Source organism: Miscanthus floridulus, chromosome 12 (assembly GCF_019320115.1).
Source record: "Miscanthus floridulus cultivar M001 chromosome 12, ASM1932011v1, whole genome shotgun sequence".
In the NCBI taxonomy this organism is placed as follows: domain Eukaryota; kingdom Viridiplantae; phylum Streptophyta; class Magnoliopsida; order Poales; family Poaceae; genus Miscanthus; species Miscanthus floridulus.
The window spans coordinates 52,260,085-52,278,274 of NC_089591.1; the positions used below are offsets into that span (position 1 = coordinate 52,260,085).

Genomic DNA, 18,190 nt, shown 5'->3' on the forward strand with positions numbered 1-18,190 from the left:
CCAAATTTAGTACTGGAAGGCATCACGTACAAGATGCAGTCGTGCTTTTGTTGGCATGCATTCATTTCACATTCATGTTGATGCCTAGCAGGGTACATTAAGCTGAAATCATGTTACATTTTTACATGCTTGTAGATGGATCTGTCTTTGAGCCATGACATGCTATGTAGGAAGGCAGCTGCCTTGACTATTGTTATGGTTACCTTTGTATCCACTAGGCTGAAAAGGAAAACCCCTAAACCTGAAACCCCACTGCCTGATCCTATAGCACTGGCCCTGATTAGGGATGAAAATGAACAGCACAGACAGAGAACACTGAGAATGATATACAATTTCACTGATTCAGAGTGTATTTCTATGATTAGGATGAAGAGAGTTGCTTTTTTAAGTTAGTGAGAACTTTTAGAGAGAGGAGTCTTGTCACTGATAGGGAGGGGGTGTCAGTAAAAGAGCAGGTTGCCATGTTTTTACATGTTGTAGGGCACAACCAAAGATTTAGGGTTATCCACTAGTCCTTTAGGAGGTCCATCCAAACTGTCCACAAGCATTTCCATCAGGTGTTGTATGCTGTGGGTGAGCTTAGGAATGAAATGATAAAGCCAGCTAGCACTACCACTCACCCAAAGATTCTTGGAAGCCATACATGGAATCCATATTTTAAGGTAATTGTATACCCTGGGTTCATTAGTTACATTAGACATGTTGCAATGACTGACCCATGCTTTTTAGGATGTCATTGGCTTTATAGATGGCACTCATTTCCTAGCAAGGGTTCCTAGGCGCATGCAACAAGCTTTTAGGTGTAGGAAAAAGGATCCCACCCAAAATGTGATGGTAGCTGTGAATTGTGATCTAAAATTCACTTATGTCCTGGCTGGCTAGGAGGGCTCTGCCTATGATGCAACTGTTTTGGCAGATGCTGTAGCCAGGGAAGATGGCTTGAGTTTGCTAGAAGGTAATTGCACACCAACACTAATTACATATTCCATGGCCTATTAACACACACTCTTCCCTGGCTACAGCATCTGTTTTGGCAGATGCTGTAGCCAGGGAAGATGGCTTTTAGGTGAGCAAGTTGAAGGACCTTAGTGGTGCTCTTTGGGATGACCAGGCTCATGCTATCATGCTTGAGCAAGAGCACTACCTTGGCCACTGCAAGGTAGCAGTTTGATCTCGTCTTTGCCTTGACTACCTACATTTGCCTTTCTTAAACTACATTTGCCCAACTCTGTAGGACCATCCTAAAGATGCAGAGTTTCTTAACTGCCTATTAGGTTCTACACTGAGATGGAGGCTATCTTTGCTAATGCCATGGCCACAGGCAAGTTTGCACTTGGGTCTGGTGAAGCCTTAGGGCAGAACCAGACTAATAGTGTTGGTGCCAAGGCTGATGGTCCTTCGTTGACCCACACCATAGTTTCTAGTGAACAGGGAGGGGATAGCAAGGCCACTGAACTGCTTCCAACCTCCTCAGCTGCTGGCCCAAAGAGGAAGAGAGGGAACTTCTCTGAGGAGGAGATGCTCATGTTGACTAACATGTCAGATGCTGTGAACAATGTGGCCAATGCTCTTAGGGAGACTGGACCTGCCCATGTTGATGCCAATCTGTACCTTGCTATGATGGAGATGCCTGGCTTCAGTGAGGAGGCACTTATTGTTGCCTACACCTTCCTCCTGGACAACAAGGCCCAAGGCAGGGGCTTTGTGAACATGAGTGATGCCCACAGGGCCCTTTGGCTTAGGACCTTCCTGGCCAAAAACTACTATGTGTAGTTCCACTACACATGAAGGGCTAGAAGGCCAGGAGGGGGTTGACTGTAGAGATGTATAGTTCCTCCACCCCCCCCCCCCCCTCACCCACTCTCTCTTCTTTTGACGACATAACCTTTTGTGCAGTCTGCTTGTTTTTTTGACACCTGACCTTGATGGTGTAGTTTGCCTAGGAGGGTGGCTAACAATAGGCAAGGATTTGGGAACATTTGAGCCCTTGGCTGTTGGGTTGAACTTGGTATTGTAAGAAACTTATTTGTAGTCTCTGTTGGCTACTTTTTATTTGATAACCAGTTGCCTATTTTTGTTGTTTATGCCTCTGGTGGTAACTGTGGGATTTAAAGGCCTATGATGCGTAAAACAAACTTGAGGTGGCTACCTTATTCTTGTTTTGATGGTTTTGTTATTGTGCTTTCTTCTTTATTTGCCTATCCTTCCATTCTACACTTATGCTTAGTTGTACTCCACAACAACAACATCCTCTTGTGATGGCTGATGGCAGTGAGTGCAACTGATCAAAAGGTCTATATGGCAGTGAGTGCAACTGTTGTTTATTTGCCTCTTTATTTGGTTCTTACAATTCTTGGTAGCCACCAATGACTAAACAAGGAAAAAAACCACCAAACTACTAAGCTGAGGCTAATTTTTTTATCAAGTTGCCGATGATGTTCACCATCATTCAAACTGAATGGTCGACTGAGGCATGTCATTCAGACCACTTACATGTTCTACATTTGGTTGGTTTCAGAGAATGCCTCCCTGCTATGTGGTCTTTGAAGGGAAAAAACCTGGGATTTATTTTACATGGTATGAGTGTGCTAAGCAAGTGCTTAGGGAAGAAGGGGCTATCTATCAGAAGTACAACAACTATGATGATGCTCTTAGAGATTTTAATGCAAGGGTACCTCAGGAACCCTTGCTGTTATCAATTCATGCCCCTCATGGGGATGTATCAGCATCCCATGAACTGGTGACAGCTCAAGGTTCTGAAATCTATCCTCATTCACCTGGGCTGCAAGACTGTTGCAAAAATGCTGTCATCTTGATCTTGTTTATGGTTGTAGTTGGTCTGTCACTCAAGCTGTTCATGTGCCACAGCTGTTGTTTTAATTAGGCCGATGATGACACAATAGGATGACTGCATTAGCTGGCTACATGCTTTCTGTTAACTTGTTGCCCTTCTCGGCTTGCCAAACTGTTAAATGTTGTATTTTGGCCAATGATGACACAATGGATCGATGCATTAGCTGGCTACATATCATTTTGCTGCCTCTTATCTGTTTCTGTGAATTTTTTCGTTTGTTGGCTTCAAAACTTGACTAGCGGATGCTGCTGTTCTTCTTTACTGACTTTGATTATCCCATGTAGCCAGTAATGCCATGAATTGTTAAATTAGCATGTCTGAGGCCAACTATTTCATGCTGAAACTTTGATTTGTTGTTGTAACGGTTATGAAAGAGCAACCTCATTCTCCTTTCATTCATGTCCATTTCTGTTTGTTGTTATGGGCCTGGCCGACCACAGCCAAATGACAAACACTATCTCGGTGTGGCAGTTGGTGGCGGTTAGCCTCTCAGCCCGGCTGCCTCTTCGATGACAAACACAGCCTCGCCTGAGCCGGGCTCACTAGGTACACAGGCGCAAACAAGAGCTGTTGCACCACTTGGGGCAGGCCTGCCCAGGCCTGGGCCAGTTGGGCCGGCCAGGCCGGCTAGGTACAGGGTCGCAAACACGCCCTTAGGCTTTGGAAGCATTAATTACGTGAGTGACAAACATATTGTCGTGGTGGGTCAATTTTTCTTGGTATGATACTAGATATTCTAGCTCCTTTGCCTCGTGAGCAGCCTGACAAGCTAGCTCGTTATAACTAACGACCTAAAAGCTAAGCTTGGCTTGTTAGAAAATTGTTACGAGCCGAACCAAACTGGCCACAAGTCGAGCAAGCTTACGAGCTTCGAGTTTTTCGTTCAGCCTCATTCCACAGTGGAACACACGCATTTGCGAGGTTGAACCTAACAAGGGCTGGGAGAGCACGACATGAAGCTCGAGCGTGAGGATCGGACGTGAGGCGTTGGATACGGTACAGAGTTAAACGTTGGCGTATACGCAATTAATAATGCATGTACATCACTACCGTACGTCACTCCTGATGTACGATGACGGTGAATCCATGCCCGTAAAAAAGATTAGGTTAAGGTTGTTTATCGTTAATCCGAAACATTACTCGATATATATTAAGCATTGGACATCGATGAGAGAGGAAAACATCACAGGATGGAGATTGGAGAGGGTGGTACTACCTCCTGGCCGTGCCTCTCTCCATCTTTTTTGTATGCGACGGCGACGCGATGCAGACATGAATCGATAGGCTTGCCCCCCGACGAGTACAGGCCGGGGTTGATGTAAGAGTACGAGTACGTCATGCTCACCATAAATAAGACATGTTCGTTGGTCCTGTAGACCGTGCTATTTTAGGGCGTGGTTAGTTTCGAAAATTTTTGGCTTTTGACTACTGTAGCACTTTCGTTTGTATTTGGCAAAAATTGTCCAATTATGGACTATTTAGGCTTAAAAGATTCGTCTCACGATTTCTCGACTAACTGTGTAATTAGTTTTTTTTGTTCGTCTACATTTAGTACTGCATGCATGTGCCGCAAGATTCGATGTGACGGTTACTATGCAAAAAATTTTGGCTTTTGGGTGGAACTAAATGGGGCCTTAGTGAATGAATAATTTTTTTTCTCTCGCAATATATCAACAAATAGTACTCGCTTTTCAGCGCAGCCAACATGGCACGAGAGGCTCCTGCCCCGTACGTGCGTCGGTCGATCGTCTGCCTGCAGCCCAGCACTGCGTCGGTAGATCTCGACTCGTGCCATACACCATGCATGCCTGGCGCCTGAGCCTGCAGCTCTGTTCAGGCGGCGGCAGCCTTTCGAGGTTGCAGGCCGAAAGATCTGTTCATCTTTTCTTCCATTCTACCGGAGCCATGCATAAAAAAAACAACCACCAGTGGTTTTCTTCAGCGCAATAAGAGCACGGTGGAAACTCTCGCCGAGAATTCAAGCACGCCCTTTTCAAAATTTGAAAGCGATCGAATCGAACGCTATTCATTCAGTTCAGCCAGCTGCAGCTGCAGTACTTGAGTTGTAGCGGTTGCGAGAGCCGCAAGCAAAGCATAGCAAGCGGGCGTCAGCTGGATTGGATTGCATTGGATGAGTGGCGGCCTGTCCTGGCCCATTGAATGCGAGCGAGCGTCTGAGATGCGTCCCACTCCCACCCCAAGTTGCATTGAAACTGCATGCTCCAAATGCAGCTGGTACGCACGTAGCCTCTTTAACACCGGACCAACGACTCTCTCCAACCACGCGCCCGTATCGCACGTACGAGTACACACGAATCTTGCTCTGCTCTGCTCCAAAACATGGGAGGAGGCTGCACTCCAGTACTCCAGTCTCCACTGCGCCGTTGGCTGTTGCGGGGGGAAGGAAGCTGTAAAAAAATTTGGCCGGGTAAAAGACCACCACTCGTACTGTCGTACACAAACACCGCTGTGGGTGGCCGACTGGCCGAGCAAGACTGCAAAAGGCTAGAAGTAGCCGGCCATGGCTGTACCACTGAAGATATGCTCCAGACGCAACGCAACCTCTGCCTATGCGATGCGGCATCATGCGTTTTGGCACGACGGCATCCAATCCGTCCGTCCAGTCAGTGAGAAGAATCTCACAAGCCGATGCCGAGGCGAGGCGGGCGCGACGCGACGCGCGACCCAGGAAGGGTGGGTGGGGAGGAGAGAGAGGGGGACACTGACTGACCAATCTGGCAGCAGCACTGCACCGCGGTCGCAAGTGAACGTGCCCGGCGCCGCAACTGGTCCATGCCCTGCCACCGCCAGGCAGCAGCGGCGGACACTGCGACTGCGAGTGATCTCCGCGGGGGCCACCGGGGATATCTGCAGCCGTAGCGTACTCCCCGGGGACGGAGTAGCATGCAAAACCGTCGCAGCAAAGGCCAAAGGCCAGGGAGCCGTTTCGGCGCTTCCTGCTCCTGGGTCTTTGTTCGGTCATGCGTGATTTTTCTAAGTGAGCTCTGACTTTATTTATTCTATAACATAAGAATCACATACTCCGTCCGGAGGCTCTAAAAATAAAACATGTCTATCTATCGATAAATTTAGAGAGCTTCTGGCTAATAAGTGAGCATCGACATTTGACTTTCGTCCTTCATGAACAAACTCCGCTCTAATAAAGCTCCTTCTTCTGATGTTGATCTTCCGAACAATTGGTCCGTATCCGTCGAACCCCTCTCGCCCAGTAGACTCCTCGCCATATTGGCACAGTCGCTTGCTATCCTAAAAGAGTGCAAGCCAAGATCGCTGGCCAATGCGAGACCTTCTTGGCAAGCCACGGCCTCCATCACCTCCGAGTTGGTGTGCCCTTCCACCACCGGGGCAGACGACCCCAAATAGTTGCCATGTGGCATGCCGTGTTGTTTGGCCGGCCTGCTCCATACGTTGACCGGAGCCAATCTGGCCTAGTCCATCCCGGCCCGTGAGTGTTGTTGGACAAGAACTTGTCAGAGGTATGGGAAAATCTGACTTGATTCGAGCCTAATGCTTAACTTTTCTTTTAGGCGCTGATTGATCCTTAGAATTGAATTTATTTTAATATAATCATAATTTAGACACATACTAATTAAGCTAATATGGTTGTATATGGATTATATTTGTATATCGCTGTTGACTATATGAGAGAGATATTTATACGTTGTATTTCTACTATAAGTGAGCGAGTTAAAGAGTGTGTTATAATTTTGGTTGGGCAAGTTTTCGAACCCAACCAAGCAGGCCCTAAATATGTTAGGTTCAAAAAAAAAGTATGTTACATCCGATATACACGTTGTGAAATCACATAACAAGTTACACACCTAATCAACAGTGATGTCACGTGAAAAATGTTACATCCATCATCGTGTTACATACATGCCTGTGTCACTATGCGTGCGATCCACCTCATGAATAAATATTACATACTTATAATAAAAACATTAAATGTTTGCCGTGACAACGAAAATATATTCTTATTTTAACACGTCATGTAGTACATGTGATCCTTTCAAATTTAACTTATGCATGCAAATCATATCTAATATGATAGTGTAAGTGTTTCTATTTTCCAAGCTAAATAATTTTTTTTTCTAATTACCACCTAAGAGGTAATACGTATGTGATAAAAATCATTAAGATGGACGGACAACAGTTATTTGAGAGTACCGCGGCAAGACCCATTAATTAATGAAGAAAAGCAGAGAGCTGGTGACTTTACAGATCTATTAACTTCTCGAAATTTGACTAGGGCCTTATTTAGATTGTAAGTTTTTTCACTCTCTCTCTATTATATTAAATCTTTGGACACATGCATGAAGTATTAAATGTAGATAAAAAAATAACTAATTACACAGTTTGATTATAAATTACGAGACGAATCTTTTGAGCCTAATTAGGTCATGATTGAACAATAATTGTCAAATACAAACGGAAGTGCTACAGTACCAAATACTGATTCCTAACCTCAATCTTAAAAAAAAAAAAAAAAAAAGGCCTGGAACAACTTACGTTGCAGGTTAGCGACGATGTCATGCGAGGTAAAGTTGTAGGTGAAGAACCCTGGCACACTTGCCACTGCTGTCTTGGAGTTGGAAGTGGAACGCAACATACATCTAGTAGGTTACTGGAATCCATGCAAATCGGTATTCCATCTTTGGTCAGCTGAACAGGGCAGTCAATGACATCTGCTCCGTCATCAACTGCTTTTTGATAAGCTAGACCCGTGCACCCAGGGTAGTCCCCAGTCCCACTAGCACCATTGTGGGAAATAATGAAGGGCTTTCCTGCGGCTCAAATGTCAGAAGGGGCGGTCAGCAACAAATAAACATACTAAACCATTAGATAATAGAAACAAATTAAAGGTGCTACATATACCATGATCAGCGTTGCTCTTGTTTAAATTGGTAAAACATCCTGCACATAAAAGAAAAAGGATGGATAATTAAGAAGCTAAACTCCATGCCAATATAGATCAGATAAACATTACGAACAGTTGATCATGCATGGCCTAAAGAAAAAGGCACACAGAAGAATATAAGTGCTTAATTACCGATAGCCTCTGAAGCTGTGACGGGGAAATCGGTCAATACACCATCAACTGAAAAGATGTCATTATCAACAAACGAGAAATATTCTGCCAGCAGGGGCACAGGCCCCTCCTGTTCTTTCAAAAAAAAAACGAGAAATATTCTGCCAGCGGATCATAGCTATAGTTGTAATTGAGCGTTAAATCATTGCCAAAACCAGCAGCATAGGTTTCCATCCCTGCATCATGACCATCAGTGACGACTGAACTGCATTCTTCGAGATAGTTATCATATGACACGGGCCATATGTAGTGCTTGGGGACAATTGTCCCAGATGCAAATGTCTTCACAAACGTAAGATTTTCTAAAAGAGAACCAAAAGTGGCGTTCAGTGATGGCTGGAGACTGGACTCGTCCAGAAAGCAGAAAACGAGCTTTGTTCTGCGGTCAACTCTTCCAAGAATGCTGGTGAGGAAGCTACATTCAGAGCCCGTTTGGCGCAGTTCCTGTGGGGCTCCGGCTCCGGCACTGTTTACGCACTGTAGCACGAAGCATGAGAAGTTTGAAATCGTGGCTTCACCGGCTCCTCCTCTTCCCACCTCTTTCCAGCACTGTAGCACAAAGCCGGAGAAGTTTGAAATCGTGGTTTTACCGGCTCCTCCTCTTCCCACCTCTTTCTGGTTCATTTTTTTCCTCGATTTACGAACCGGCTCCTGCTACAATGTCGCTACAGTACATATAAGCCACGTTCGCTTCGCTGAAAAAACGAGCGAAACACTGTTCTGGCTAATTTGTCGTGAGAGAAAAATATTATTTCGACTAAAAAAACAAGCTAAAAAGTACGGATGGTAACACAAGCGAACGTGGCCGTAGTGTATTGATCGTCGTAAATTACGTGGCACTAGACCAGACCAGTTACGAGACAACACCTGCCGTGACAACCACACGTAACAACTCTACACTGGTGACACACATTCTACTCTCGCACTAAAGCACAAAAAGCACCTCTATCACAGTTATTCACAATGCGACCAGCGCCATTACTGCGCCGACAGCCGCGGCGGCCGCATAGCACGCGAACCGACCGTCGTCGTCTCCGCACGCCGAGACTGGGGCGTCCGCCACTCCCGGTGAGCCGTACTGCGCCGCTACAACCGGATCCGGCTCCGTCAAGGGCTCACCGGAGTCCTCTTTGCTCGGAGCTGGCGCGGCCGGTACGTCCGCGACTGGCGGCTGGGTGTGGAAGAGCGTGTCCGGGAGCAGCACCCGGTCGAGCTCGTATATCGCCATAGGCGCGTCCACGGACACGCTGCTGACGATCTTGGCGTCGGCCCACGTGGAGTGCACGTGGACGGTGCCAGCGTCGTACGTCACGTTCACCGTGTACAGCCCGCCGGCGAGCGTTGTCACCGGCCTGGTCTGGCTCAGCCGCTCGAAGTCCGCGAGCTCGTAGTGCTTGGGCAGCGAGTGGTACATCATCAGGTTCTTGAGCTGCTGCACGGAGAGATCCGACAGCCTCTGCATGTCAGACACGCAAATCGATGGATCGATCCTGATGTCAGACACCCTTGCTCCGTACTATACAAGTACTCTGCGATGGTTTGGTTCTTGACGACGTTACCGGCGGCTTGACGGCGGCGAAGGCCCTGTCGACGGGGACGAAGATGGTGATGCCCTGGTCCGTCAGGTACGCCTGGCTCTGGAACACTTCCACGAGGTTGGTCTGCTGCAGGTAGCCGAGGAAGGTGCGGAAGGGCCCGTCCAGGGTCAGGATCGCGGTGAGGTTGGCGGTGCGCTTGGCCTGTGGCGTAGGCGGCAATGGCAATGTGTCGGTCATCTGCAGCGTCGTTGCGCGCGACGGCTTGACGAGCGGCCGATGCGCGCCGGCGTGCAGCGCAGACACGGACATCACGGCCGCGAGCAACGCGACGGCGCACTTCATGTTGCAATGCAAGCGTGGAAGAAGATTGCAGTGCGTAGGCAGGACCGGAGGAGGCGAGTTCACGATGAACTGCCGGCTATTTGCGACTGCACACAGACACAGGAGGGCGGGGGAGAGACGCTGAGATGCGATCTTTGTGCGAGCTGTGAGCTCTCGTTTCCTATTTTTCCAGTGGCTCAGAGGACGCAGGACTGTGTCAACTGGCAGACGATCCAAAGTGCCCCCTTGAGAGCTGAGAAATGCAGCTCTGGCCTCTGTCACGGTACAAACGAATCGACACGTTTGCAATGCGATACATAAAAGGTGCAACAGAGCTCACTCCTCACAAAAACACTAACGACGCAAATGCATGAATTCGGCGTCTACATCATCAGAAACCCGAAAGACATGAAGAAGGCCAAGTATCCAACGAGAAGGCGACCTGCACCGAGCCGGCACGACGAACTCTTGCTGGCTCCACGGTCGGTGGCGGCCGGCACGGCGTCGGTTGCATCACCCCCGCGCGCGGGCGCGGGCACGGGCGCCACGGCGGGCTCGGTCGGGAACACCTGCTCCGGCAGAAGCACCCTGTCGAGCGCGTACACCGCGACCGGCGGCGTGGAGTGCACGCTGCTGACGAGCCTGGCCGCCCGGGTCCAGCCCGACGCGACGCGGATCCTCCAGGCGGCGTCGGTGACGTTCAGCGCGCACCCCGGCGCGAACGTGGGTACGGGTCCCGACGCCGCCAGCGCCGCGAAGGAGGAGAGCGGGAGGTACCGGGGCACGCCGTGGCACAGCATTAGCGTCCGGAGCTGGTCCGCGGTGAGGTTGGACAGGGCGGCCCCGTCCACGGCCGCGAACGCCGAGTCCTGCGGCGCGAACACGGTGACGCCGCCTGCTGGTCGTGGTCGGTGGTGGCGTTGGCCTGGCTCTGGGACGTCCGGATCACGTCGGTCCGGGTGAGGTAGTCCAGGAACGTCCCGTATGGCCCCACGAGGGCGAGCAGCTCGGTGAGGTTGACGTGGTGCGGCGCCGGCGTTTCGACTACGGGTGGTGCCCGCTGGGACAGTGCGGCCCGGGGCAGCGCCAGGCACAGCATCGCGATGGCAAGGTCGGCTAGGTTTGTTCTTAGTCATGTTCATCAGATCAGGAGGTCTTGGTAGTAGAATAGGTGTTCGGGTTTCACATAGAGAGAGGTGATAGGTTGCAAACCATCGAATGCCATAGTTGTTGAAGCTCCGGCCGGGGTTTCGTTGATGGACGCTATCTGCGCGCCGGCAGCGACGTTCGGTGGAGAGGGAGTTGGCGCTGTGGCGTCCTCGGCGGCGGCGTGTGCGTCTCGGTGGCGTTGCCGGCGTCGGTGGTGCTTCCCGTTGCTGGCAGCGCCCCTTCTTCCGATCGGGTCTAGGGATAGGATGTCGGTGGGGTGACTGGCGGCACGGTGAACCCCGTATTGCGAGCTCCGGCCCCCACCTTTCATTTATAGCGCTGTGCGACGGAGGCCCACCAACCATGTAGGGTTGGGCGCCCTCGATCAGGGCGCGAGGACAAGGCCCAGTTAGGCCGTTGGGCCTAACTGGTGGAAGATCAATCCTAACATTCTCCCCCTTGATCTCTCATCTATTCTTCGTTCTTTAATTTCATACTCAAAACTTTCAATTCATATTTTTCTTGCTTCCATCCTATTTCATCACAGATTAGTGCATAGAACTGTCCCATCGTCACAGCAATTAGTGCCGTTAGACTAACATCCACAATACACTTCTCCGTTTTGAAATGTAAACTTTCTTTGGACCATTCGTATGTTCGGGAATCATAGGCTTTCCCTTAAACCCATGCCGGCTACGTGTTCTCTGAACACGTTGGGTGGTAAGCCCTTTGTGAGCGGATTCGCGAGCATTTTCTCTGTACTTATATGCTCAAGATTTATTATATGATCCCGAACTTTATCTTTCACAACATAGTACTTTATGTCAATGTGTTTGGCAGCACCACTTGACCTATTGTTGTGAGCGTACTGTACCGCTGGATTGTTATCATAATACAACCTCAGTGGTTCATTTATATCATCAATCACTTTCAATCCGGGTATGAATTTCTTCAGCCAATTCACCTGCCCCGTTGCCTCATAGCATGCTACAAACTCGGCATACATTGTCGAGGATGTAGTTACGGTTTATTTGGAGCTTTTCCACGATATAGCCCCTCCTGTGAGAGTAAATACATATCCTGACGTGGATTTTTTTTCGTCTCCCACATAATCAGAATCTGAATACCCCTCTATCTGCAGGGAATCAGATCTTCTATACGTAAGCATGAGGCCTTTCGTACCCTGCAAATAACATAGGACTTTCTTCACTAATTTCCAATGTTCAATTCCTGGATTCTTTTGATATCTGCCAAGTAATCCGGTAACAAAAGCTAAGTCAGGGCGTGTACACACTTGAGCATATTGTAAACTTCCAACAGCTGAAGCATACGATATCGCTTTCATTCGGTCAATTTCATATTGGTTCTTGGGACACTGATGTTCCCTAAATCTATCGCCCTTGACTATAAGAGCAGGTGAAGGACTGCACGTATGCATACTAAATTTCTTCAGGACCTTTTCTATGTATGCCTTTTGTGATAATCCTAGAACCCCTTTTCTCCTGTCTCGATAAATCTCTATTCCCAAAACGAACGAGGCCTCACCGAGATCTTTCATATCAAAGTTTGAGGATAAGAATTTCTTCGTTTCCATTAGTAGATTGATATCACTACTAGCAAGCAAGATATCATCCACATACAAAATTAGGAATATGTACTTTCCATTCCTGAACTTTGCATAAACGCAATTGTCCTCGACATTTTCTTCAAACCCAAAACCTTTTATCGTTCTATCAAACTTCAAATACCACTGTCTTGAAGCTTACTTCAATCCATAGATTGATTTCTTCAGGCGGCATCTCATATTTTTCTTTCCTTTTACGACAAAACCTTTCGGTTGTGCCATATAAACATTTTCTTCCAAATCCCCATTTAGGAAAACATCTTTACATCCATTTGATATAACTCCAAATCATAGTGGGCTACAAGTGCCATTATAATTTTAAAGGAATCTTTATATGAGACTGGAGAAAACGTCTCATTATAATCAATCCATTCTCTTTGCGTGAAGCCTTTCGCCACAAGTCGCGCTTTAAATCTTTCTATATTCCTTTGGGAGTCATATTTTATTTTGTAGATCCATTTACAGCCTACTGTTTTGGTTCCTTTAGGAATAATTTCTAAGTCCCAAACTTTATTGTTACTCATTGATTTTAATTCATCTTCCATGGCCTTAAGCCACTTTAATGAGTGGCCGCTTCTCATGGCTTCTTCAAATAAGGTGAAATCATCCCCCATCTGACATTCTTCTATTTTATAAACTTCATAGTCATCAGTAATAGCTAATCTTCTTATTCTTTGAGACCTTCTAGGTGCCTCCGCCACTTGTTCCACATTTGGCTGTTGTTGTTCTTCCTCATGTGCAACATTTGGTTCTATAGGTTCCTCAAGGACAGGTTTCTCATGTTCATTCATTGTCGCCACGAGAGAACTTGCAACAGGTGTTGGCACTACAGTGTCCTGCACTGTCGGTGCAACAGCAGCAGGTAGCGTGAAGAATGGTTCTTCAACCATCGAAGTGGGTACATGTACCCGCTTCTCCTGTAGGCTGATTTCTCGTGCTACCATGCTCCCCCTGATCATGTTATCCTCCAAGAACACAGCGTATCTTATTTCTATAATCTTCGTATGTCTGTCAGGACAATAGAAGCGATATCCTTTCGATCTTTCTGGATAGCCAATAAAATGGTAGCTGAATGTCTTGGAGTCTAACTTTCCTATGTTTGGGTTAAACACTTTTGCCTCAGCTGGACAGCCCCACACACGCAAATGGTTGAGTGAGTGTTCTCTTCCTGTCCATAATTCATACGGTGTTTTAGGCACTGATTTACTTGGTACTCGATTAAGTATGTGAATGGCGGTTTTCAGTGCCTCCATCCATAAACTAATCGATAATGTGGAGTAACTCATCATGCTTCTTACCATATTCATTAAGGTACGATTACGTCTTTCAGCCACTCCATTCTGCTGAGGCTCCCCCGGTGTGGAGTACTGAGCAACTATGCCATTTTTCTGTAGGAACCTTGCGAATGGTCTAGGAATTTGGCCATATGGGGTATGTCGCCCATAGTACTCTCCACCTCGGTCTGATCGTACTATCTTGATTTTCTTATTGTGCTGATTTTTAACTTCAGCTTTAAATATTTTGAATTTATCCAATGCTTCTGATCTTTCTTTAATTGGATAAATATTGCCGTAACGAGAGTAGTCGTCTATGAATATTATAAACGAATCATAACCATCCACACTTTTCACAGGAAAAGGACCATATATATCTGTGTGGATTATTCCTAAATTCATGTGCTTTGTTTGGTATCTTTCTTAATTTTCTTGACATACTTTCCTTTGATGCAATCAATACATTGCTCTAAATCTAAAAATTCTAAGTGCGGGAGAATTGATTCCTTAACCAATCGTTCCATTCTCCCCCTCGAAATATGGCCCAAGCGACAATGCCATAATTTCGAAGAGACAGTATCAATTCTCTTCCGCTTCTTAGTTACATCCATAGATGGGGAATCATTCATATTCTCATCACATACATTGTTCGCATTCTCAGCAAGAGATAATAAATAAAGCTTGTCTTGTCGAAAGGTAAGACCAACACATTTATTATTAACCAGTATCTTACACTTGCCATCACCAAAATGGCAATCAATTCCATCATCATCAAGTTTCGAAACACTTATCAAATTTCTACGCAAAGAGGGAACATAAAGTACTTCTTTAAGTCTAAGCACAAAACCATTATTCAATTCTAAAGAAAAAACTCCAATGGCTTCAACATTGGCTTGCAGTCCATTTGCAACTTTAATCGTTCTTTCTCCTCTTTGCAAGGTTCTCGTCCCACTTAACCCCTGTAAAGAATTTGCAACATGAGTAGTTACTCCTAAATCAACCCACCAAGTGGATTTATCATAACATAAATACAGAGATTTATCTACAAATGTAATAAATTCATCACCTTTCTTTAGCAGAGATTTCAGGAAGTCTGGACAATCCCTCTTGTAGTGTCCCTTCTTGAAGCAGTGCTTGCACTGATCTTTTTCAGCTCCACCATACTGCTGATTCTCAGAATCCTGAGGTTTCTTTCCCTGTAAACTGAAGGAAGAGGTCTTATCCCACTTAGGTTTCCCTTGTGGTTTAGAATTCTTGCCATTAAAGTTCTTTTTTTTGTTGTCCTTCACAAAATGAGCAGATTCACCTTGTGAGGACTTTATCCTCTCCTTTTCTTAAGCACACATTGAGATGAGTCTTTCTATCCCCCATCTTTCAGGCTGCATATTATAGTTCACAATGAAGGTGTCATATTCTTTTGGCAAAGAAGCAAAAATCAAATGAATTAGGAAATCCTTCTCCTTCAAATTCATTTCTTTTAGCTTAGATGCCGTAGTGTTCATCTTCAAAATGTGCTCTCTTATGCTACCACCAGTGAATTTCTCATTCACAAGCTTCTTAATCAGTAAACTTGCTGTGGCCTTGGTAGACCCAGTAAACTGACTCTTGATTTTCTCAAGATATTCTTTGGCAGTAGCACATTTAGGGATTGAGCCCCTTATCTGTTCTTCTATGGTGGCTTTGGCTACCAACAGGCATTTGTGGTTGGAGAGAGTCCATTGCCTATGTTTAAGGTCATATTTCATTCTTATTTCAGCATGATCACGCTTCCGAGAAGCGAAATCAGCGTCGGATTCATTGTCACCTCTCACCAGGTCCTCTGGCTCAGTAGGACACGGTGAGGTGATGGCAAAATCGACCTCTCCCAACGCAAGTTCCAATTCATACTTCTCCCGCCACACATGGTGATTTGTTCCGTTGAGTATCGAGATGTTGGCAATGTTCACAATGCATTTGCCTCCTAAAATCACACCAGAGTAAGTAAAAAACATTTATATATAAAATTCTATGCTTTAACTCAATGTTGGTCAAATTAAAACTTATAATTCATCCATGTAAACATTTTACATCACCGTTGGGCAGAAGTAAAATTAATGCACAATTTCTAATGGATCAAAAATTATAATATTATTATTAACAACGTTGGTCAGAAAATAACAATATCATAATCGCATCAAAATTATTAGAAATTCATTTCTCTTAAAATTAAATTATCCCGTTGGTTCAAATTTAATCAAAGGGAACAATAATTATCATGCACAGCGGAAACATTAATAATCTTTTCATATTATTATTTTCTAGAAGCACTAAAAAATTCACTATTTTCTGAGCAAAATATCGTTGGATAAAATTTGCACAGAAAATTGTATCAAAATCATTCAAATTCATCAAAATATGCATTTAAAATTACTTCTGGAAAATAATAAGAAAAATTTTCTTCTTCTTCTTTTCATTTTCAGCCCAGCGCGGCCCAAGACGCGCTGAAACTGGCTCGGCCCGGCTTGCCTCGCGCGCACAGGCCACACCTAGGCCGCAACCTGGGCCTGGGCCGGCAAAGCGCCGCGCGCGCTCGCTCCTGCCTAGGCCGGCGAGTTGGCCCAGCGAATCTCGACCGTTCGTCTCGATCCAACGGCCAAGCGGCCGTTTCGCGCGGATCAAAAGCGTCGCCGCGGCCGACGCCTTGGAAACCCTAGCACATTCTTCTCCCCTTTCTCACTCTTCGCTCTTTCTCAGCCGCAGTGATGACCGCAGCCATCGAGTAGCCGTGAGCGAGGAAGGCAGAGCGGGCAGCCATGGTGAGCCTTGGCGCCGTCGCCGGCCCCCTCGCCGGCGCGCGTGCTCCCCAACGGGTGAGCACGCCGCCGTCGAGCAGCCTGGCCGCGGCGCTTCCATGGCCGAGCCCGACGAACCAGCGCCCCCGGCTCAGCTTCTTCTCCAGCGCCGGCGAAAAAGCCGGTTCGGCTCTTCTTCTTCCGCGCCGGTGAAGGTTCATCAAATGAACCCTAACCCTACCCCTTCTTTCCCCTTTCTTTCTTTGAGTTGTTCTTTTCGGGTTTATCCGAATGGGGAAAAACTAGGGTTAGGTTTAGGGTCTGTTCTTGCCGATTCATTTTCTTTGCCTTTTATTTCTTTCTTTTCGTTCATCCGAATGGAAAACAATGGGATTAGGGTTAGGGTTCGACCCTTGTTCTTTCTTTTGGATTTGCATCTAGGGTTCTCAGAATCCGACCCTCCCCTTTTCCCTTCTTCAATCCCTTCTTCAGATTTGATTTGGGGAATTAGGGTTAGGTCTTAGGGTTCGGTTTTCTATTTTCTTTCCCGATCCGCATCAGATCAGTCGGATTCACTTCCCCGATCTGATTTCTTATCGAACCTCGGCTCCGGTACCATTGTTAGGTTTGTTCTTAGTCATGTTCATCAGATCGGGAGGTCTTGGTAGTAGAATAGGCGTTTGGGTTTTACAGAGAGAGAGAGAGAGAGGGGTGATAGGTTACAAACCATCAAATGCCGTAGTTGTTGAAGCTCCGGCCGAGGTTTCATTGACGGACGCCACCTGCGCGCCGATAGCGACGTTCGGTGGAGAGGGAGTCGGCGCTGTGGCGTCCTCGGCGACGGCGTGTGCGTCTCGGTGGCGTTGCCAGCGTCGGTGGTGCTTCCCGTCGCTGGCAGCGCCCCTTCTTCCGATCGGGTCTAGGGATAGGATGTCGGTGGGGTGACTGGCGGTGCGGTGAACCTCGTACTACGAGCCCCGGCCCCCACCTTTCCTTTATAGCGCTATGCGACGGGGGCCCACCAACCATGTAGGGTTGGGCGCCCCCGATCAGGGCGCGAGGACAAGGCCCAGTTAGGCCGTTGGGCCTAACTGGTGGGAGATCAATCCTAACAACTTGGGCTCCATTGCTGCCAAACACTGCAGCTGCAAGTGCAACCGCGCGCCAGAAGCAACCGTGAGCAAGACGAAGGCTTGCTGAACTACAGAGGAAGCTCAGGTCGTGGCGAAGCTGTGAACGGATCGTAGGAGAATTTATACTGTATATATGGAGTGTGGTCAAACATAACTACATCAGAAATAGTGGAAGCACCCGGGATGGCATTTGGTTGTCAGTGTGTCGGTACTCGGTTGGTCGTACTGTAGTAGCATACCGTAAAGCTTTTTCAGTTTGTTTTTTCGGTCAGCAATTTAGCTGGAATAGTGTTTCGGTTTGTTTTTTCAGCGAAGTGAGCGGTCAATAGAAGACTTTAACACGATCATTTGGGGAATGTTTCTCTCTGACAGTGGTGGTGGTCAACGTTCCGTCTGATACTGAGAATTCGCGTGTA

The 18,190-nt window shown here is 47.0% G+C and overlaps 1 protein-coding gene and 1 pseudogene across 2 annotated transcripts; both read right to left on the reverse strand.

Moving 5' to 3' along the window:
- Positions 1-8,757: 8,757 nt before the first annotated feature.
- LOC136498616 (fasciclin-like arabinogalactan protein 7) lies at positions 8,758-9,957 on the reverse strand. Of its 2 annotated transcripts, none has more exons than XM_066494505.1 (2): positions 9,524-9,957; positions 8,758-9,396 (listed from the first exon to the last, which is right to left on the reverse strand). In XM_066494505.1, the coding sequence occupies exons 1-2, from the start codon at positions 9,842-9,844 to the stop codon at positions 8,923-8,925; spliced, it is 795 nt and encodes a 264-aa protein (XP_066350602.1). In that variant the 5' UTR covers positions 9,845-9,957; the 3' UTR covers positions 8,758-8,922. The 2 variants fall into 2 exon arrangements, with proteins under 2 accessions (XP_066350602.1, XP_066350601.1); XM_066494504.1 differs by having other exon boundaries at positions 8,758-9,420.
- Positions 9,958-10,206: 249 nt separating this feature from the next.
- LOC136496559 (fasciclin-like arabinogalactan protein 7) lies at positions 10,207-10,922 on the reverse strand (annotated as a pseudogene).
- Between the last annotated feature and the right edge of the window lie 7,268 nt (positions 10,923-18,190).

What these genes read in the sequence shown, in the direction of transcription:
- LOC136498616 (XM_066494504.1), bottom strand. Translation starts at nt 9,844, where the DNA reads ATGAAGTGCGCCGTCGCGTTGCTCGCGGCCGTGATGTCCGTGTCTGCG. An exon ending in TCGCCGCCGTCAAGCCGCCG is followed by an intron (nt 9,421 to 9,523) that starts GTAACGTCGTCA and finishes TCTGACATGCAG; the next exon opens with AGGCTGTCGGATCTCTCCGT.